The sequence below is a fragment of the Microplitis mediator genome, chromosome 6 (genome assembly GCF_029852145.1).
Source record: "Microplitis mediator isolate UGA2020A chromosome 6, iyMicMedi2.1, whole genome shotgun sequence".
Lineage (NCBI taxonomy): Eukaryota > Metazoa > Arthropoda > Insecta > Hymenoptera > Braconidae > Microplitis > Microplitis mediator.
Window position 1 is genome coordinate 11,139,958 of NC_079974.1, and position 16,345 is coordinate 11,156,302.

General features: G+C 38.7%; 1 protein-coding gene across 2 annotated transcripts in view; it reads left to right on the forward strand.

Annotated features, from left to right (window-relative positions):
• The window catches only part of LOC130669732 (NAD-dependent protein deacetylase Sirt6), a 146,106-nt gene that overhangs the window by 38,956 nt on the left and 90,805 nt on the right, over window positions 1-16,345 (forward strand). For both annotated transcript variants that reach the window (XM_057472772.1, XM_057472773.1), the window contains exon 3: window positions 6,817-6,935. In XM_057472772.1, the coding sequence (XP_057328755.1) occupies window positions 6,817-6,935 (119 nt within the window). The remainder of the gene's footprint in view (window positions 1-6,816; window positions 6,936-16,345) is intronic.

The window sequence follows — 16,345 nt, forward strand, 5'->3', positions numbered from 1 at the left end:
TGCAAGTACTCAATAAGCACTTTATTCCTACAGTTTGATAGAGGTAAAAAAGGTCCATGCAGAAGGTTAAGACCATCCACTCATTTTTACGCTCTTAATCAGACTCGTCGGATGGATTTTCATTTGGTGTCTGTGATTTGTTTGCGAGCACTTAATATGCACCTTAATCCTACAGTCTAGCAGAGACAGAAAAGATCCCCACAAATTATTAGGATCCTCCGTTAACATTTACACTCTTATGAGACTCATAAAATAGATTTTTTTCGGTGGCAGTGCTTTTTTTGCAAGCACTTAATTAGCATCTAATTCTTACATCTCATTATGGACAGAAAACGCTCTCACAGAGTATATGGATCATCTACTGACCTTTATACTGCTATGAGAATCATAAGATGGATGATATTACAGTCCTTCTAGTCCATCTGCAAGTACTCAATTAGCACCTCATTCTTACATCTCATCAGGGGCAGAAAAGGTCCTCATAGAGTATATAAATCATCTATTGACCTTTGCACTCCTATGAGAATCATAAGATGAATTTTCTAATAGCCCCTGTGAACCATCTGCAAGCACTTAATAAACACCTTATTCCTACAGTCTAACAGTGGCAGAGAAAACCCTCACAAATTATTAGGATCATCTACTAACCCTTACGCTCCTATAAAACTCATAGGACCGTTTTTTTTCATGGCTCTGATCCATCCGCAAGCACCTAATTAGCACCTTATTCCTTTAGCTTAACAGTGGTGGAGAAAGGTTTTTTCGAGCGCCAGGAACATTCATGGATCTTTCCTTCCTTATGAAATTTATGGAATGGACTTTTACATGATATTTACTTTTTTTTTACAAGCACCTAATCAGCACTTAATTATAGATCTATTCATCATACGTACAGATAATTCACTTGTAATCTAAGAGACGCATGCTACTGCTTTTAATTTCAGGTATTCGAATTTTTAGTTTCTTTGCTTTCTCATTTATATAGGTAAATTTTTTTTGAAGCACCTAATTAGTACCTAATGACTACAGCTTGTTTAATCTAGATTTTGTGCTGGAATTATTGTTAACGATACCTGATTTTTGCAAGCTTGTTTTTGCTAATAGTGACTTTAATTTATATTTGTCCAAAATTGAACTATCTTGACCATTTAGCACTTCATTAGCACCTAATTGTCCAGGTGTTTCATTTTATATTCATTGCGTTGCTAGCATAACGTTACGCTAGCAACGCAACATAAAGGGATCGATTGCGGTGAAAATTAAAGAGCACCTATTTTATAAATTCTACACCTAATTAGCACCTAATTTCGGCATTTTCTAAATGCAATTTTCAGACTTTGCGTTGCTAGCGTCACAGAGCTCCGATTTTGACGTTCAAAAAGGCATTTGACTCAGTTTTTTGACCTCTAACATTAAAACAATTTTAAACATTTGACAAGTAATGTTTTGAGTTATTTAGGAGAAATGAAGTAAATCGTTGTTTTTTTTAGTTTTTAATCACCAATATATTTTGAAATAATAAACTGATTTTAGCGTTTAAAGTGACATTCGGTGCAGTTTCTTAACCACTGAAGTTTAAATAAAAACTTTTATCAATTAGCTTGACAATGAGAATTTTATTCGAAAAAACACTTTTTCGTGATTCCTTCGACAACGGTTACTGTTGAACGAATAAACCGATTTTGATGGTTGAGGTGGTATTCGACGCAGCCTATATAAAGTTTTAGAGCTGGTTAGATAGAACGTACCGTACTCTTTATGCTCAATTTTTCATAGCACTTTGGAATTGATGAGCCGCGTCGAATGTCACGTAAAAGATGTAAATTGGTTCATCCGTTCCAAAGTTACAGAGTATTTGCATACATACGTACGTACTGTAACGAGGTTTATAAACCCTCCTTATCGTACTATGATAATAGGCAGTTACCAAGGGTATTTACCTCGTGTTACCTGGTTTACCCGCTTTAGTTTTACCTAATTATTATTATTATTTAATAATCCCTCTCCTTTTGTATTCTTAATGGAAGGGATGCGCATCACGTCGACGCGTAAGCATCGACGTGAATCTATATAAAGGCCTGCGCGCCACTAATTATTCAGCTTTTTCTCAACTTTACTACCACTATGAATTTATAATAAATACAGTTTATTCTTTTAACTCTTTCTTTTAACTTTTAATTACCTGTCTACGACTAAGTATTCAGTAGTATTTAAGTATTCTTTTTAATTAATCGAATAATCATTAACTGCAATGATTGTTCTCGTGTAAACCTACCTACACCTCCTAGCCTACATACCTTCCTGTAGAAGACGGCAACCCCGTAGAGGTGCATACCTGCTGTATCCTCATCCCAGCCTATAGTACCTGCCTATAAAAGACGGTAACCCCGTAGGATGTATACCTGCTACATGCTTTTCCTACGATACCTGCTCGTAGAAGCGTGTACCTGCCACGACCTTTTTTCACAATACCTGCTTGTGGAAGCGCGTACCTGCCGCGATATTCTCCTACAATACCTGCTTGTAGAGGTGCATACCTGCTGCACTCCTTTCCTACAATACCTGCTTGTAGAAGCGTGTACCTGCCACGATATTATCCCACAATACCTGCTTGTGGAAGCGCGTACCTGCCGCGATTTACCCTGTAATACCTGCTTACAGAAGCGCGTACCTGCCGCGATAATCATCTACAATACCTGCTTGTAGCCATACCAGACAATTGTGATACAGAGCTCACAATTGTCTTAATTATTTATTGCTCTCAATCATCGATACCAGTGAACCAACACCTCACAGGTAAGTATAATAACACTATCATTATACCACTATAATTTCTTGTGCTTCTCACTAGTTTGGCTTATTTTGCAAACACCTGTAGTCTACTATCTTTCTTTCTCGTATATTACTTATACCTATCATGCCCCACGACTCCCGATCCTTTATATGCCTTTTGCATGTATAAATTTATAGCCAATCGGTCGTCTGGTCCTTACGAACCGGGTAACACCAGGATCAGTTACCAAATAATTAGTTTACTAGCTAAAAGGGACACGGGCCCATTTAATTTAAATGGGTAACGGACGGTTGATTCATCCCTACTAGAGGGGTAGACCTCAACTTCGTTTCAGTACACACATACAAACACTCGGATATCATCTCGAAGTTAGTCAGATTATAGCTTCCTAGAATCTTAAAACGTCAAGACCTGTTAGAGATTCGAATTTTCGAAAATCGGACCGACAACATTAACTTTTTTTTGAAAATTTTCAACTTTCTTTGCGGGAAGTTAAAAAATAAAATTTACTTTATTTTCCCTAAATGCATCGTATTCTAATGTACTAAACGCTTAAAAAATTATACCAGATCTTCATCTGCACGATCTTTCTAATCACTGTATAATTTCTCGCAATCGACGTGTTAGTTTCGTAAATATCGTCAGCAAAACATTTATAAAATTACTCTTCTCTGAATTTAATTCGGATATTTCACAGTATAGATTTTAATCCAATTCAAATCTCCTCCATCTCTTTACTTTGATTACTTGCATGTAGTTTTGTCCAATTCTATGCCCTTCCTCACAAATAATCGTAAACGGACATTCGAAATTGCGTGTTTTTAGTAGATTTCATAGAAATCTAACTATTGTATTTGTCTTCGAAAAGGAATTTTCGAAAAATTTTGCTACCTCTCAAGACAGCTCGACGAGCTGAGTCAGGAAATACATTTAGTTCAAAAGTTTATATATGTGTATAGGATATTCCACGCCAAATCGGACGTTAATTTATCATAAATTAATCATTGCGAACAATTAATTCTCGGCGGGAAAGCCAGAGTTACCTATTAATTTAATTTAGTATAATAAAAACTTAGCAAGTAAGGTTAAACTGTAAGAAAAATTTTATTAGAATAATTTGTCAAGTAAAATGAATGTAAAATTGGGTGTGGATAATAAGTGCGTGGGTCAATGGTGAAGAACAGAACTTGAGTCTGAATTCTGAGTAATAGAGTCCAAAGTAAAAACGTCGACTTTATCAATTTTCACTAATACACTAAACCCAAAAGAAAATCTTGATAAAGTTAAAACACGTCGATAAATTAAAGTGTCGAAAAAATTATGTATTGAACATTTTTTAACAAATCTAGTGAACTGAATTAAAATAAGACAACATGTGTTCAACGAGGATTCTGCCGGTATTATAGTTTTATATTGAAGTGAATTATTACGTTAGATTTATGTGGTGGTCTTGAAAAAGGCCGGTTTGGTCTTGAGAAAGACCGTTTGAGTTTGTTACGTTATGAACTTGGGTTGACGTTGAATTGATCCTCAAAAGAACCATTGCGGGTAGCACGTAATATTACCATAACGACAAAATATCTTTGTTAATAATATCCTGGAAAAATAACTCCAGCAAAAATGCTTCAGGAAATATTATTTAACCATTTAAATATAGTGGAAACCTAAACATGCAAACCTCTCAATAAGACAATTTATAGATAAATTGAGAAAAAAATAGATAGCCCGAACTGGGAATCGAACCCAGACCAATTCGGTATCGCGCCGAGTGCTCTACCAGTTGAGCTATCCGGCACTATGCTATATTGTCATTATTTTTTTGGTTATTTTGTCGTTAGTTATCGTTTTTCAGGTTAATTCGTTGTAAGTTATTATTTCTCAGGTTATTATGTCGTTGGTTATTCCAATCAGATATTTTGTTACCGTGATAATATTACATGGAACCCCATTGCGATGGTGAGAAGCCTGACGCTTAGATTTGAAGGTCTGGTTGACTAGCTCCGAAAAAAGCTAAGCCAACGATAGCCCTGAGAAGAGCTATTGAGCAGTGAACTATTAAGAAGTTTCTTACGTGACCTGGAGGTCTTGTTGACCAGCTCTAAAAAGCTGAGACAACTCAAGAGTTAGTTCTTAAAAGAACTATTGGTTGTAGATAAGTCGCTGGATACTATTCAAGCTTTGCTTGCTTGAATAGTTTTAATAGTTATTCACTGATAGCCTTGCTCGCTATCTGAAGAGAGCTCCGTACAATATGACTGGTCAGGAATTAATACGCTGCCGCCCTCAGATCCCCTTCTTTTGCACCCGAGAGTCAGGTTCTAGAATGTTCTCCGCGGAGTGGGAAAAATAGGTATCTGCGCTCCAATGAGATGGCTGGCTTTTGAGGAGAAGGGGAAAAGTTAAGAATTGGCCAGTGAAAAGTCTCGAGTGAGGCGGGAGAAGCTAGATTTTGTAACTGCAATGCTTTTTAGTCCATGCTCAATGAGACTTCGAGTCATTGCAGTTTTTCTCCATGGTCGGCGTGATTCTGAACAGTTACTTTTGAACATTTGAACAACGTGTGTGTGTGAACACAGTCCTGGGGACTTAGTAATTTATATGTGTGTGTGAGTTAAGTCCGGTTGACAAGTTATTGTGTGTGTGTTTGTGTGTATGTGAGAAAAATTTAATTTCGGGGGAATTTTCATTTTAATTAATGATCCAGGGGATCAGGCTAGTAGCCAATAATGGTAAAGTCCAGGGGACTCAAGTTTCAAATAAAGATCCAGGGGATTAGGCTGGTGGCCATTTTGTATAAGTCCAGGGGACAAAATTTTTATTAAGACAGATCCAGGGGATCAGGCTGGTGGCCAATTAATTGTAAAAGTCCAGGGGACTCAATAATCAAAAAATTAAAGTACAGGGGACTCATTAGGTTGTAAGAATAAAACGTCTGGTGGACAATTTTATTATAAACTAATTATAAGTGAAATAAAAGCCCGGTGGGCGTAATTGTTAAGTGATAAGTAAAAATTTAGTAATTATATTTATTAATAGTTTGTGTTCAATAAAATTTAATTTCTCATCCTTCCTTACTCTTATAAATTTCAACGACCCTGATTTTCAAAAATAACATTTCCGGTTCTGGAAGGCCGAGTATTATCTTCCAGTGGCGCCCTTATTAAGACCAATTAATAAAGGGGCCAAACTTGGCAAGGTTGAGATACACTCTCTTATAGTTATGCAATGCAATGTGCTTTTTATCATACATCATCAAGATTTCTTAGTGTGTTTGTTTATAATGCGATAAATGTTCATTAGTTTTCTTAACAAATACTACATTTTAATTAATAACAATTTAACCCTGTACAGTTTGCCACCAATCAATTAGCTTATCATTTAACGTTCTGTTGAAGATGATCCAGTTAGCTTCAATTTTTGGCATTTAACTTGAAGTTTCGACCCTTTTTTTTGTTCTATAGCTTCGAGAATTTTTGAGAATGTCAAAAAAAATTTTATTATGTAATTAATTTTTTTTTGAAAGTTTGAAATAATCAAATAATGAGAAATCGACTTCCATTTTGGCTGCCGAATGGCTTTTTTTATTTCATTCTCAACTTATTGAATTTCCGTAGTTCAAGGCAGAACTTTTTTTAAGCTTGAAGAGCTCAAGTAGCTCAAAAACAGCAGGATGTTTTAAGGATGGCCCACAAAATTATCTATTTTTCAGTATTTTTTGCTAAGTCAAAGAAGTATAACTTCTGACGCTCGTACCTGAGTACGCACACCGATTTTTATCCTTAGATAATTTTATTAGTTAAAATATGGCAGTATAAGTATTTGATACATATTTAAAATAGAATTTAAAATTTGTCATCAAAACTTTTAGCATTTAATTAATGAATAGAAAAACAAAAATCTACCTTCATTTCGGTGGTCGAATGACTTTTTTTATATGTATTGTACGTCGAGAGTTGATATGCTTTCTCAAAGGCTTTTAAAATGTTTGAAGTTATTATTATATTTATATTTATTTATTCTAGAGGACCATCCGGAGTTTGGACTTTAGAAAAGAAAGGCTTGAAACCTAAAAGTAATATTTCATTTGATGAAGCTGTGCCGACAAAGACTCACATGGCGTTAAAAAAGTTGACTGAAATTGGTAAATAAATATGACTGTTCATTTCAAATTTGAAAGCTTAGTTAATAGTACTGTGATACCATCTAATGCCTACAGGAATGACTTGAAGTCATTATGCTTCACATAATAGATAAGCTCATTTTTCTTCCAATTCATTTATGAGTTCTTTAGTGTTTCTATCTCTTCGAAGCATATTCAATAGAATATGTAACGATCGTTACATATGGATCGCGATTTAACCATATAATTAATTTTTCAATTTTTTCCATTTTATAAACAAGAAGTACCTAGCCACACCCCAAAATCTTTGCGTTAAGATCTTCGTACCTTTTCGCAGGTACCTATGTAAGTGCATGCTCGATGAGTAAGAAAACAAAAATAGACCGATAGGATGATATACCTATCTCTCTTTCGGTCATTAAAAGAGCAGAGTCTATCCTCAAACCCAACCACGTCACTTAGCCGTATTCTCATCATATTGATAAAATTTTTTTATTCAAAATTTAATTTTTTTTTGTATCTACAATGATTTATTATTTAAAAAAAAATCAAGGTCCAAATCTGAAAACTATAAACTTGAGGCTATAATTTGCTTTTTTTAATTTTCTTCTACGACCATTTTATACCGAGTTACAGCATGTTGAAAATCACCTATAAATTTCAGATTTTTTTCTATCCCTTAATTTTTGTGACCAGTGTATGATCGGAACGTTAATATTGTAATATTTTAGAACTTATAAATTACTATCACTTATATTACAATAGCAACACACTTAAATTGTAATTAATAACACCACAATTACAGCGATAAAAGAAAGGCAAAGAAAGATAGTTTATTAAGATACAGAATGTTCGCTGTTTAGTTGTCATTAAGTAACTGACTGACTAGTCACGTTTCTATAAAACAAGAGAAGAAGGCATTTGTTTTTTAGTTATTCAAATGTTTTACAAGATCAGTTTCACATTCGTTACACTACTTCCTTCTTAATAAAATCATCGTTCCGACAAAAATTTGTGTTGGAAAAGTCGAATTTAATTAAAATTACAATCATTTACAATTTTGGTTCAATTTCGCTGTGGTCCCAACACACCCTATTTATCATCCTACATGGAAAATACACCATAGCCCAAAAACAACCTTGTAGGCTACCGCAAAGATATTAAAAAATAAAAGTAGCATCATCAGTGGGCAGCTGCACTCATAAACCCATTAACAGGTTACGGAGCTCAACATGGGGGATGAGAAGAAAAAAGAGGATCCTCCAATTGAAGAACAGTGCTCAACGGGTTCAGAAAGCATCACCCCCGATCCACACCTCTTTTCGAAGATCAACATCAACGAACCAGCTGCATTCAGCGACTTCAGTATCAACGATGCTGGAAATAACGGCGAGGGATATCTGCCCAAACTCAAAACAAAACGCACTCCAAAGAAATCGACGATTTCTCCAGCACTCGAGATGAAGGTGATTAGTCAGCACTTACGACTCAGAGCCTTCTTGGACTGGGAAGCTATAGCTGCCACACTCACCGTCGCCGACGGTTTGGCTCAGCTCAAGACCCGGCTTGAGTTACTCGAGGGTGAATGGCACCAGTTCAACGTCATACATGACTCACTCGCACTCACTTGCACCAAGGAGTTCCTTAAAAGCTCATACGTCAAGGGCGGCGTATACGAGTTGGTATATCGCTCGTATATTGTCGCCAAAGGCAAACTCATCGCACTCATCAACGCAATACCAGTTCCAGCTGTAGTGCACTCAAACCGGGCTCCAACTCATCCGCCAGCACTCACAATTCCCAAGTTCGATGGGCATTACGAGAACTGGCCTGAATTCCGGGACTCATTCACCTCCATGGTGATCAATGCATAAGAACTCGCTCCAGTTCAACGTCTTCAGTACTCGAATAGCTGTCTACAGGGACAGGCCGCACTCAGCCTTGCCAGTGTACAAATGTGCGACGACCAATTCGTACCTGCTTGGAACCAGCTGAAGGAGAGTTACAACAACCTTCGTCTACTCATCGGTGCTCAATTGGACAAGCTCCTAAACATGCACGCGCTCACTTCACGCTCATCTGAGCAGCTCAATTATCTTCTGAACACCATTTCAGCGGTAATCAACGCACTCAACGTACTCGGTGTCCAATTGAACTCGAATATGAATCCACTGCTTACGCAGTTGATCATACCTAAGCTGGATTCACACAACAGGGAGCTCTGGGAGAACAAAATGGGTGCTTCCACCGAATACCCAACACTCAAATCACTCAATAACTTCTTGGTCATTCGTGCTTGGGCTCAAGAACGAGTGGAACAGGCATCATCGTCAAAACCATCACGTTCATCCGGTAAACCAGCGTCATACGCTGCTGTTCCCATTCCGCACTCATCTGACACTCAACCTCCAGCCATGAAATCATCTGCTGCACTCACGAAGCCTCCCAAGAAGGCATTTCCTCCTGCAAAATATCCTCGTGATTTGTGTAAGGGAGATCACTTTATTGTGAGATGCACTCACTTCTTAGGACTCAACAATGCTAAACGCACTTAAGTCGTTGTCGACAAGCGGCTTCGCGAGAATTGTTTGGGGCATCATCTACCTGATGCTTGCAACTCGCCATTCCTGTGTAAGGTGTGTCAGAAACACCACACTATGATACACCCGGGACTCAAAAGCGCTCAAAAAACATCAGGCTCAGCCGCTAAAAGCACTTAATAAAGTCGTCTGCTTCCACATGACGACTCGAGCGACGCTCAATGGAACTCAATTGCACTCAACACATCTGGCACTCATCTTACTCGCACTCATCGCCCAGCAATCTTACTCGCAACTTGCCTCGTGGACTTGATCACCAAGTTAAGTACTCGACCAGTACGCATATTGCTGGATCCAGGTTCTGAATTATTGTTTGTTTAAGATTCCGTGGTAAATTCACTCAAACTTAAACGCACTCACTTATCTATCCAGATCATTAGTATTGGTGTAACCAATGCTGGTAGAACTAAAGGTCAAGTCGCACTCAAAATTTCATTTAGGCATTCAAACGACTCAGTCATTATCAGTGCTCATATAATAGGTGGTCTTACTACTCAACTACCATCTGTAGCACTCAACACACTCAATTGGGACCAATAGAAACAACTACAATTGGCAGATCCAGCGTTCATGAGACCAGGACCAATTGATATCATCATTGGTGCCGATCATTATGGTCTTATCATTAAAGATGCACTCATTAAAAGGTCTGAAGGCCTGCCAATCGCTCAAGATACCATCTTCCGGTGGATATTACTTGGTTCAGTCACTCAACACACTTATCGATGATCTATTACTTATCATGCTGCTGTCGAGCAGTCAACTCAACAACTTCAATACCTGCTATCACGCTTTTGGACTTAAGAAGAAATTCCAGTCAGCAAAATCAAGGAACTCAACCCAGATGAGGAGGCGTGTGAAGCGCATTTTCAACAAACTCATTAACGAGACAGTTCAGGACAATACATAGTCTGACTGCCAATCAAATTGTCACCCTAACAGCTGGGAAATTCGTACTCAGCAGCATACTGCTGTCTTATTGATTTCAAACGTCGTCTAGATCATGACGATCGTTTGAAAGCACTCTACCTTGATTTTCTGAGGGAATGCAAAGAATTCAACCACATCGTGGAATCAACTCAATCAACAACTAGTGAACCAGCCTACTATCTCCCTCACCATGGAGTCTTAAGGGAAAGCAGCATCACAACCAAGCTGTGAGTAGTTTTCAACGGTTCAAAACCCAACAGCTCAGTTCTTTCACTCAACGATGTGCTTCACACCGGTCCAAAACTGCAACTAGACATCTTTGACGTACTCATAAGAGTTCGCACTCATAAGCTCATCTTCATAACAGATATCACGAAGATGTTTAGACGGATTTTGGTCGACGAACGCGATCAATCACTTCAAGAAATACTCTACGTAAAATGAGCGAATTAATCTAGAGGATCTGGTGCAGGTGATGGTAATTTAAACAACTAAAAATCACACAACTTTTGATGAGAAATAATTTAACTATTTATTTACACTTTTTACATATAATTATTATGAGAAATAATCATTTATAGCGAATTTAACAATAAAATATACGCGAGAGCGAATGCGGCAATCCTGAACAAAAATCACGTATAAAATGTCGACACGTGGTCGGTAGCGGTTACGTTCACGGAAATCAATTTACTTATTAATTACACGCGAATGACAATTTATGTATACTCAATAAATAGCAGCCTTAATTTACTGACTAAATATTGAGGATAAATTAGCATAAGAGTTTTGTATTAGTTCACAAGAGCATAGAAAATATTATCAAAGCGGTTTTAGCACACGAGGTATTCAGTACAAGAGCACATTGTAGAATCAGATGATGAAACGATGGCGTCTTCCTTTGTTTCCGCTTGGAGGTGACGTCGACAGCATGGCTGTCCCAGCGAATTTTCCCATTGCCTTAAAAGCGCCCCAACAGGAAGCAGTTAGTCGCCAATTTTTCTGATTGGTCGGTTTGGTAGCGAGTTCTCATGTCGTCTTGACACGATCATGAGCAAGAAATTACAAGTATCGGGCCCATATAGCGAGTGACCCGGCACTATTCTGACCTTGCAGTCAGTAGCAAGTTCGGCAGCTCCCGGACTAGCGGAAATGCACGAAGCTCTTAAAATTAATCAAACTCATGACTGAACACTCTGGTTCAACCAACAAGGCCAAATCACTCCACATAAACTCTCCACGGTCACCTACGGGACTAGACCAGCTCCATATTCGGCAATTCGTGCTCTACTTCAATTGGTTGAAGACGATGAACATCGATTTTCTCTTGCGATCATTCCACTCACCCACTGAAGATATGTTGACGATATCTTGGGTGGTGCTGATGACTTGAACTAATTACAACAAGTTGCTGATCAACTTGAAGCACTCTGCAAGGCGGGCGGATTCTCCCTTGCTAAATGGGCAAACAATCATCCAAAATTACAACAACTCAATCATGTAGAAGCGATCAAGAATCATAGATTCGTGGACACAGACTCCAGTACCAAGATGCTGGGTATGTACTGGTCCTCTCACTCAGATCGATTTTACTTTAAATACTTACCACCATGCTCTACTCAAAAATTCACAAAAAGGATCATTTTATCGGAGATTGCTCAAGTCTTTGATCCTCTTGAATTTCTCGCACCACTCATCATTCGAGCCAAGGTATTCATGCAGGATCTTTGACTTGAAAAGCTCAGCGGGGACACTCCATTGGCAGTTAAACATCGGCATAAATGGAGAAACTTCAACAGCGAACTCGAATTTATCTCTGCAATCAAAATTCCAAGATGGATCCACTCATTCTCGTGCTCAATGACCGAGATTCATGGATTCTCGGATGCCTCGCAATTGGCAATGGCAGCTGCCGTGTTCATCGAAGTCCACACATCTCTTCATGGAGTCAGAGTTACGCTTCTCTACTCTAAAACCAAGGTAGCTCCGTTAAAACGATTAACGATACCAAGGTTGGAATTCACCGCAGCTCACATGTTGGCAAAACTCATTAAACACTGCCAGAGCACTCTCAATCTCACTCAATCACCAACATACTTGTGGACGGGCTCAACAATCACACTCACGTGGATCAAATCTCACCGGTCTCGTTGGAAGGAGTTTGTCCGGAATAGGGTGTCACAAATTCAAGATCTACTTCCAGATGGCCACTGGAATTTTATTCCGGGCACACAAAACCCAGCAGACTGCGCAACACGAGGGTTGACGCCTACTCAACTCCGTGATCATCAACTGTGGTGGACTGGCCCACCATGGTTGCTCCAGAGTTCATTGTCCTGGCCTAAATGTCCATCAATCTATGATACAGGAGCTCAAGCAGAAGAACGGCCTGGACTGGCCTTATTCTCATTGAATTCATCACTGAAATCAAGATGGCATATTATGGAACGGCCAATACCACTCCTACGCATGGTACGAGCTACTGCAATATGCTTTAGACTCCGTGACATGATCAAGAAATCACCGAACTCATCACTCAAGACGCCAATTACTTCTGACGAAGTAATTTCTGCCCTCAACTTCTGTATCAAAGAAACTCAACGTATTAATTATGCAAACGAGATCAACATGCACTCTAAACACGCACCATGGCCTAATGGTCATCCATTTGCTCGATTGGGTGCATTCATTGACACTGACGGCATCATTCGAGTAGATGCACGATTGGAAAATGCTCCAAATCAAGACCAAAGTAAGCATCTTGTTATTCTACCACGGAATGCGGCACTCACTAAACTCATCATCTCTGATGCTCATCAGCGTACCATGCATGGTGGTACTCAACTTACTCTTGCATTCATCAGACAAAAGTACTGGATCATTGGCGGTAGACAACCAGTATGCTCAGTTATACCAAATGTATAAAATGCATACGACATCGTGCTGATAGAGCTCAACAACTCATGGGTCAGCTTCCAGTATCACGAATCACTGAATCATCTGCATTAACACACACTGGAGTTGACTATGCTGGTCCAATAACACTCAAAAATTGGAGACGTAGAGGAGCGAAAACATACGTCTACGTCGGCAGTACATCTAGAAGTAGTCAGCGACTACAGCTCTAGTGGGTTCATCGCAGCACTCCGCAGATTCATCAGCCGACGAGGCATCTGCACAGCACTCTACAGCGATTGCGCAACGACGTTCAAAGGCGCTGAAACTGATCTCAACCTTCTGTGTACTCAAGGAACTCAAGAGTCACGATAAATACTGGATTCCATCACTGTAAACAGTATTGCTTGGCATTTCAATCCACCAGCAGCTCCACACATGGGTGGAAAGTGGGAAGCTGCGGTCAAATCACTCGAATACCATCTTACTCGAACAGTGGGAGAGTCTTCATTTACGTTTGAAGAATTCACGACTCTTCTTACGCAAATTGAAGCTATATTGAATTCAAGACCATTAGAGCCACTTACGGAAGATTCAGATGACATTGACGCACTCACTCCTGGTCACTTCTTAATTGGACGAGCACTCAACATGATTCCTGAACCAGCACTCATCGATACAAATAGTTCTCGATTGTCAAGATGGCAATTTCTACAACAACGTGTTCAACAGTTCTGGAATCATTGGTCTACAAGTTATCTGCAAAGACAACTGGCAATCACCAAGTGGCAACGTCAATCTCATCAAATTCAAGTTGGGTCACTTGTACTAATCACGGACGAAAGGTTTCCACCAACCAGGTGGCCTCTCGCTCGTATCATCACACTTCACCCTGGTAAAGATAGATCGACTAGGGTTGCTACACTCAAAACAGAGAACTCGACACTCACTCGTCCAATCACGTAGCTTGCACTCTTCCCAATTGAACCAGAACCTCAAGAAGATGGCAAAGAATAACTTAACTGGTTCAATGACATGCTCAACGAAAGATCAAGTACTCAAGAACTCATCAATCACTAACTCTGTTGCTGATGGCGGGCGGAATGTTGCGTAATCACACCTACATTTAAATTCAAACGAGTTGCACTTCCAGCAGATGGAGGCAGCACCTACCGGGGCCTAGTGTCTGTAAATTTAAAACTTGGCCAGCGCAGTGCGACGCATGTGCATTGATTGTTTCCTACCTCGTGTCGAGGAGACCGACGCCATCATTTTTTGTTTATATACTGTGAGGAACATGGCAGTGGACCATGACACCACAGTATTTTGTTTTTGTTTTTTTGTTTTGTTACGATTATTATTTTTGTTTCGTATTCTCTATGAGTACGATTATTACTATTACTATTACTACCGTTATTATTATGATAATTAATTACATTTATTACTATTGTTAGTATTATATATTCTTTCATTATGATTAAATGATTCTTTAAAAAATTATTAGTTAGTTACTTGCGTAAGACGAATATTATTATAAACATGTATTATTTTTTATTTTGATTTATTATTTCCGTGATTAAAATTGTTATCAGCGACGGTTCAGTTTAAATGAATGTTGGAATGAGAGTGAACGTCGAGAGTTCACCATCGCTGCGATAGAGGGCCGACAAGGTCGACGTTGGTTCGCTGGTGGCAACTACCGTCGAACTGATAAAAGCGAATTAGTGAGCCGATAATTTTTGTTCTAAGGAAGAACAAAAATCGAGTTTCTGCAAAGTATTATCTACTTAAATGTTATAAATTAATACTCATTAAATTTTCATTCTAAGTCCGAAGGAAATTTAGAATAGAAAATAATTTATGATAAATTAAATCTTCTGTTTGAATGTCATGGGCCTAAGTCCCGGCGAGAATTTGTACGAAAATATAATTTGTTGTGGAAAATTATGAATTGTCTGAATGAAAATAAATATTTCACAGCGAAAATTAATCGGGACTTAGAATGAATCGGTGAGTTTTCGAAGTTCCACGGCACACGATAGGTGGCGATGTTGGGCAAATAATTTTCGCTGATAGATCAATAAGGTTGAGGTGATAAAGCCGAAAAATTATTCACCGTTGGGCAACTTTTCTCTGGGTTTAATTCCTCGACGGGAGTCTTCTAGACGAGGAATTAAAGAGGGTCCACTCTACCTGGCGCGGACTACGACACAGGTAAGTGAACAGTTTCACCCACGACGAAAAGGCAACTCCCCACCTGGAGGCCTTCAGCCAAACGGTGGTAGGCAATCACAACCGAGTAGGTGGGGTGAGGTGGATTTTATTCGCTCTCCCCTCGGGTAACGCGGAATAGGGCCTGCGGGGCGGCACTAGCTACCCGTCAGGAAACGGGGACAGAGGGCCGAGAAGGGGAGCTTAGCAACGCGATTTGGGAAAACGTTTTGTACCGACGGCGGTAACGGAGAATTGTAACGCCGTGTATGAGTGGGTTTTTCTTTGTTTTATTGTAATTGTACTACTGTTATTTTTATTAGAATAAAGAGGTTTTGTAATTTACTTATAGTTACTTTTGCACAATAATTTACCCTCGTTAGAATCCTGGACTCCGGCGAGCTTCACTCGAGCCGGGGGTAAGATTTGTTTACAATCAATTAGTTAATAAAAGTACCCGTTACAATACATTCAAGTAATAACACGTGTTATATTTAATCTTATCATTTTGCGCTCATCACGAGTAAATAAATTAAAGTAATAAATTAAAAACATTCAGTGATCATCCAGCTCCATAAAAATATAATTATTTTTATAAGTTTAGGCACAAGAGCTCATAATTAATATATATATAAAACTCAAGAATTCACGTGATCGACGACCACGTTTCTCAAGAGGTTATTCCAACGGAAGACATCACAGGTGCCTTCTTATATTAAATATATAATTGTTACCAGTGCTCATATAATTTAAAGACTCAATATCACAATCAATTAATAATTATTATGCTCAATA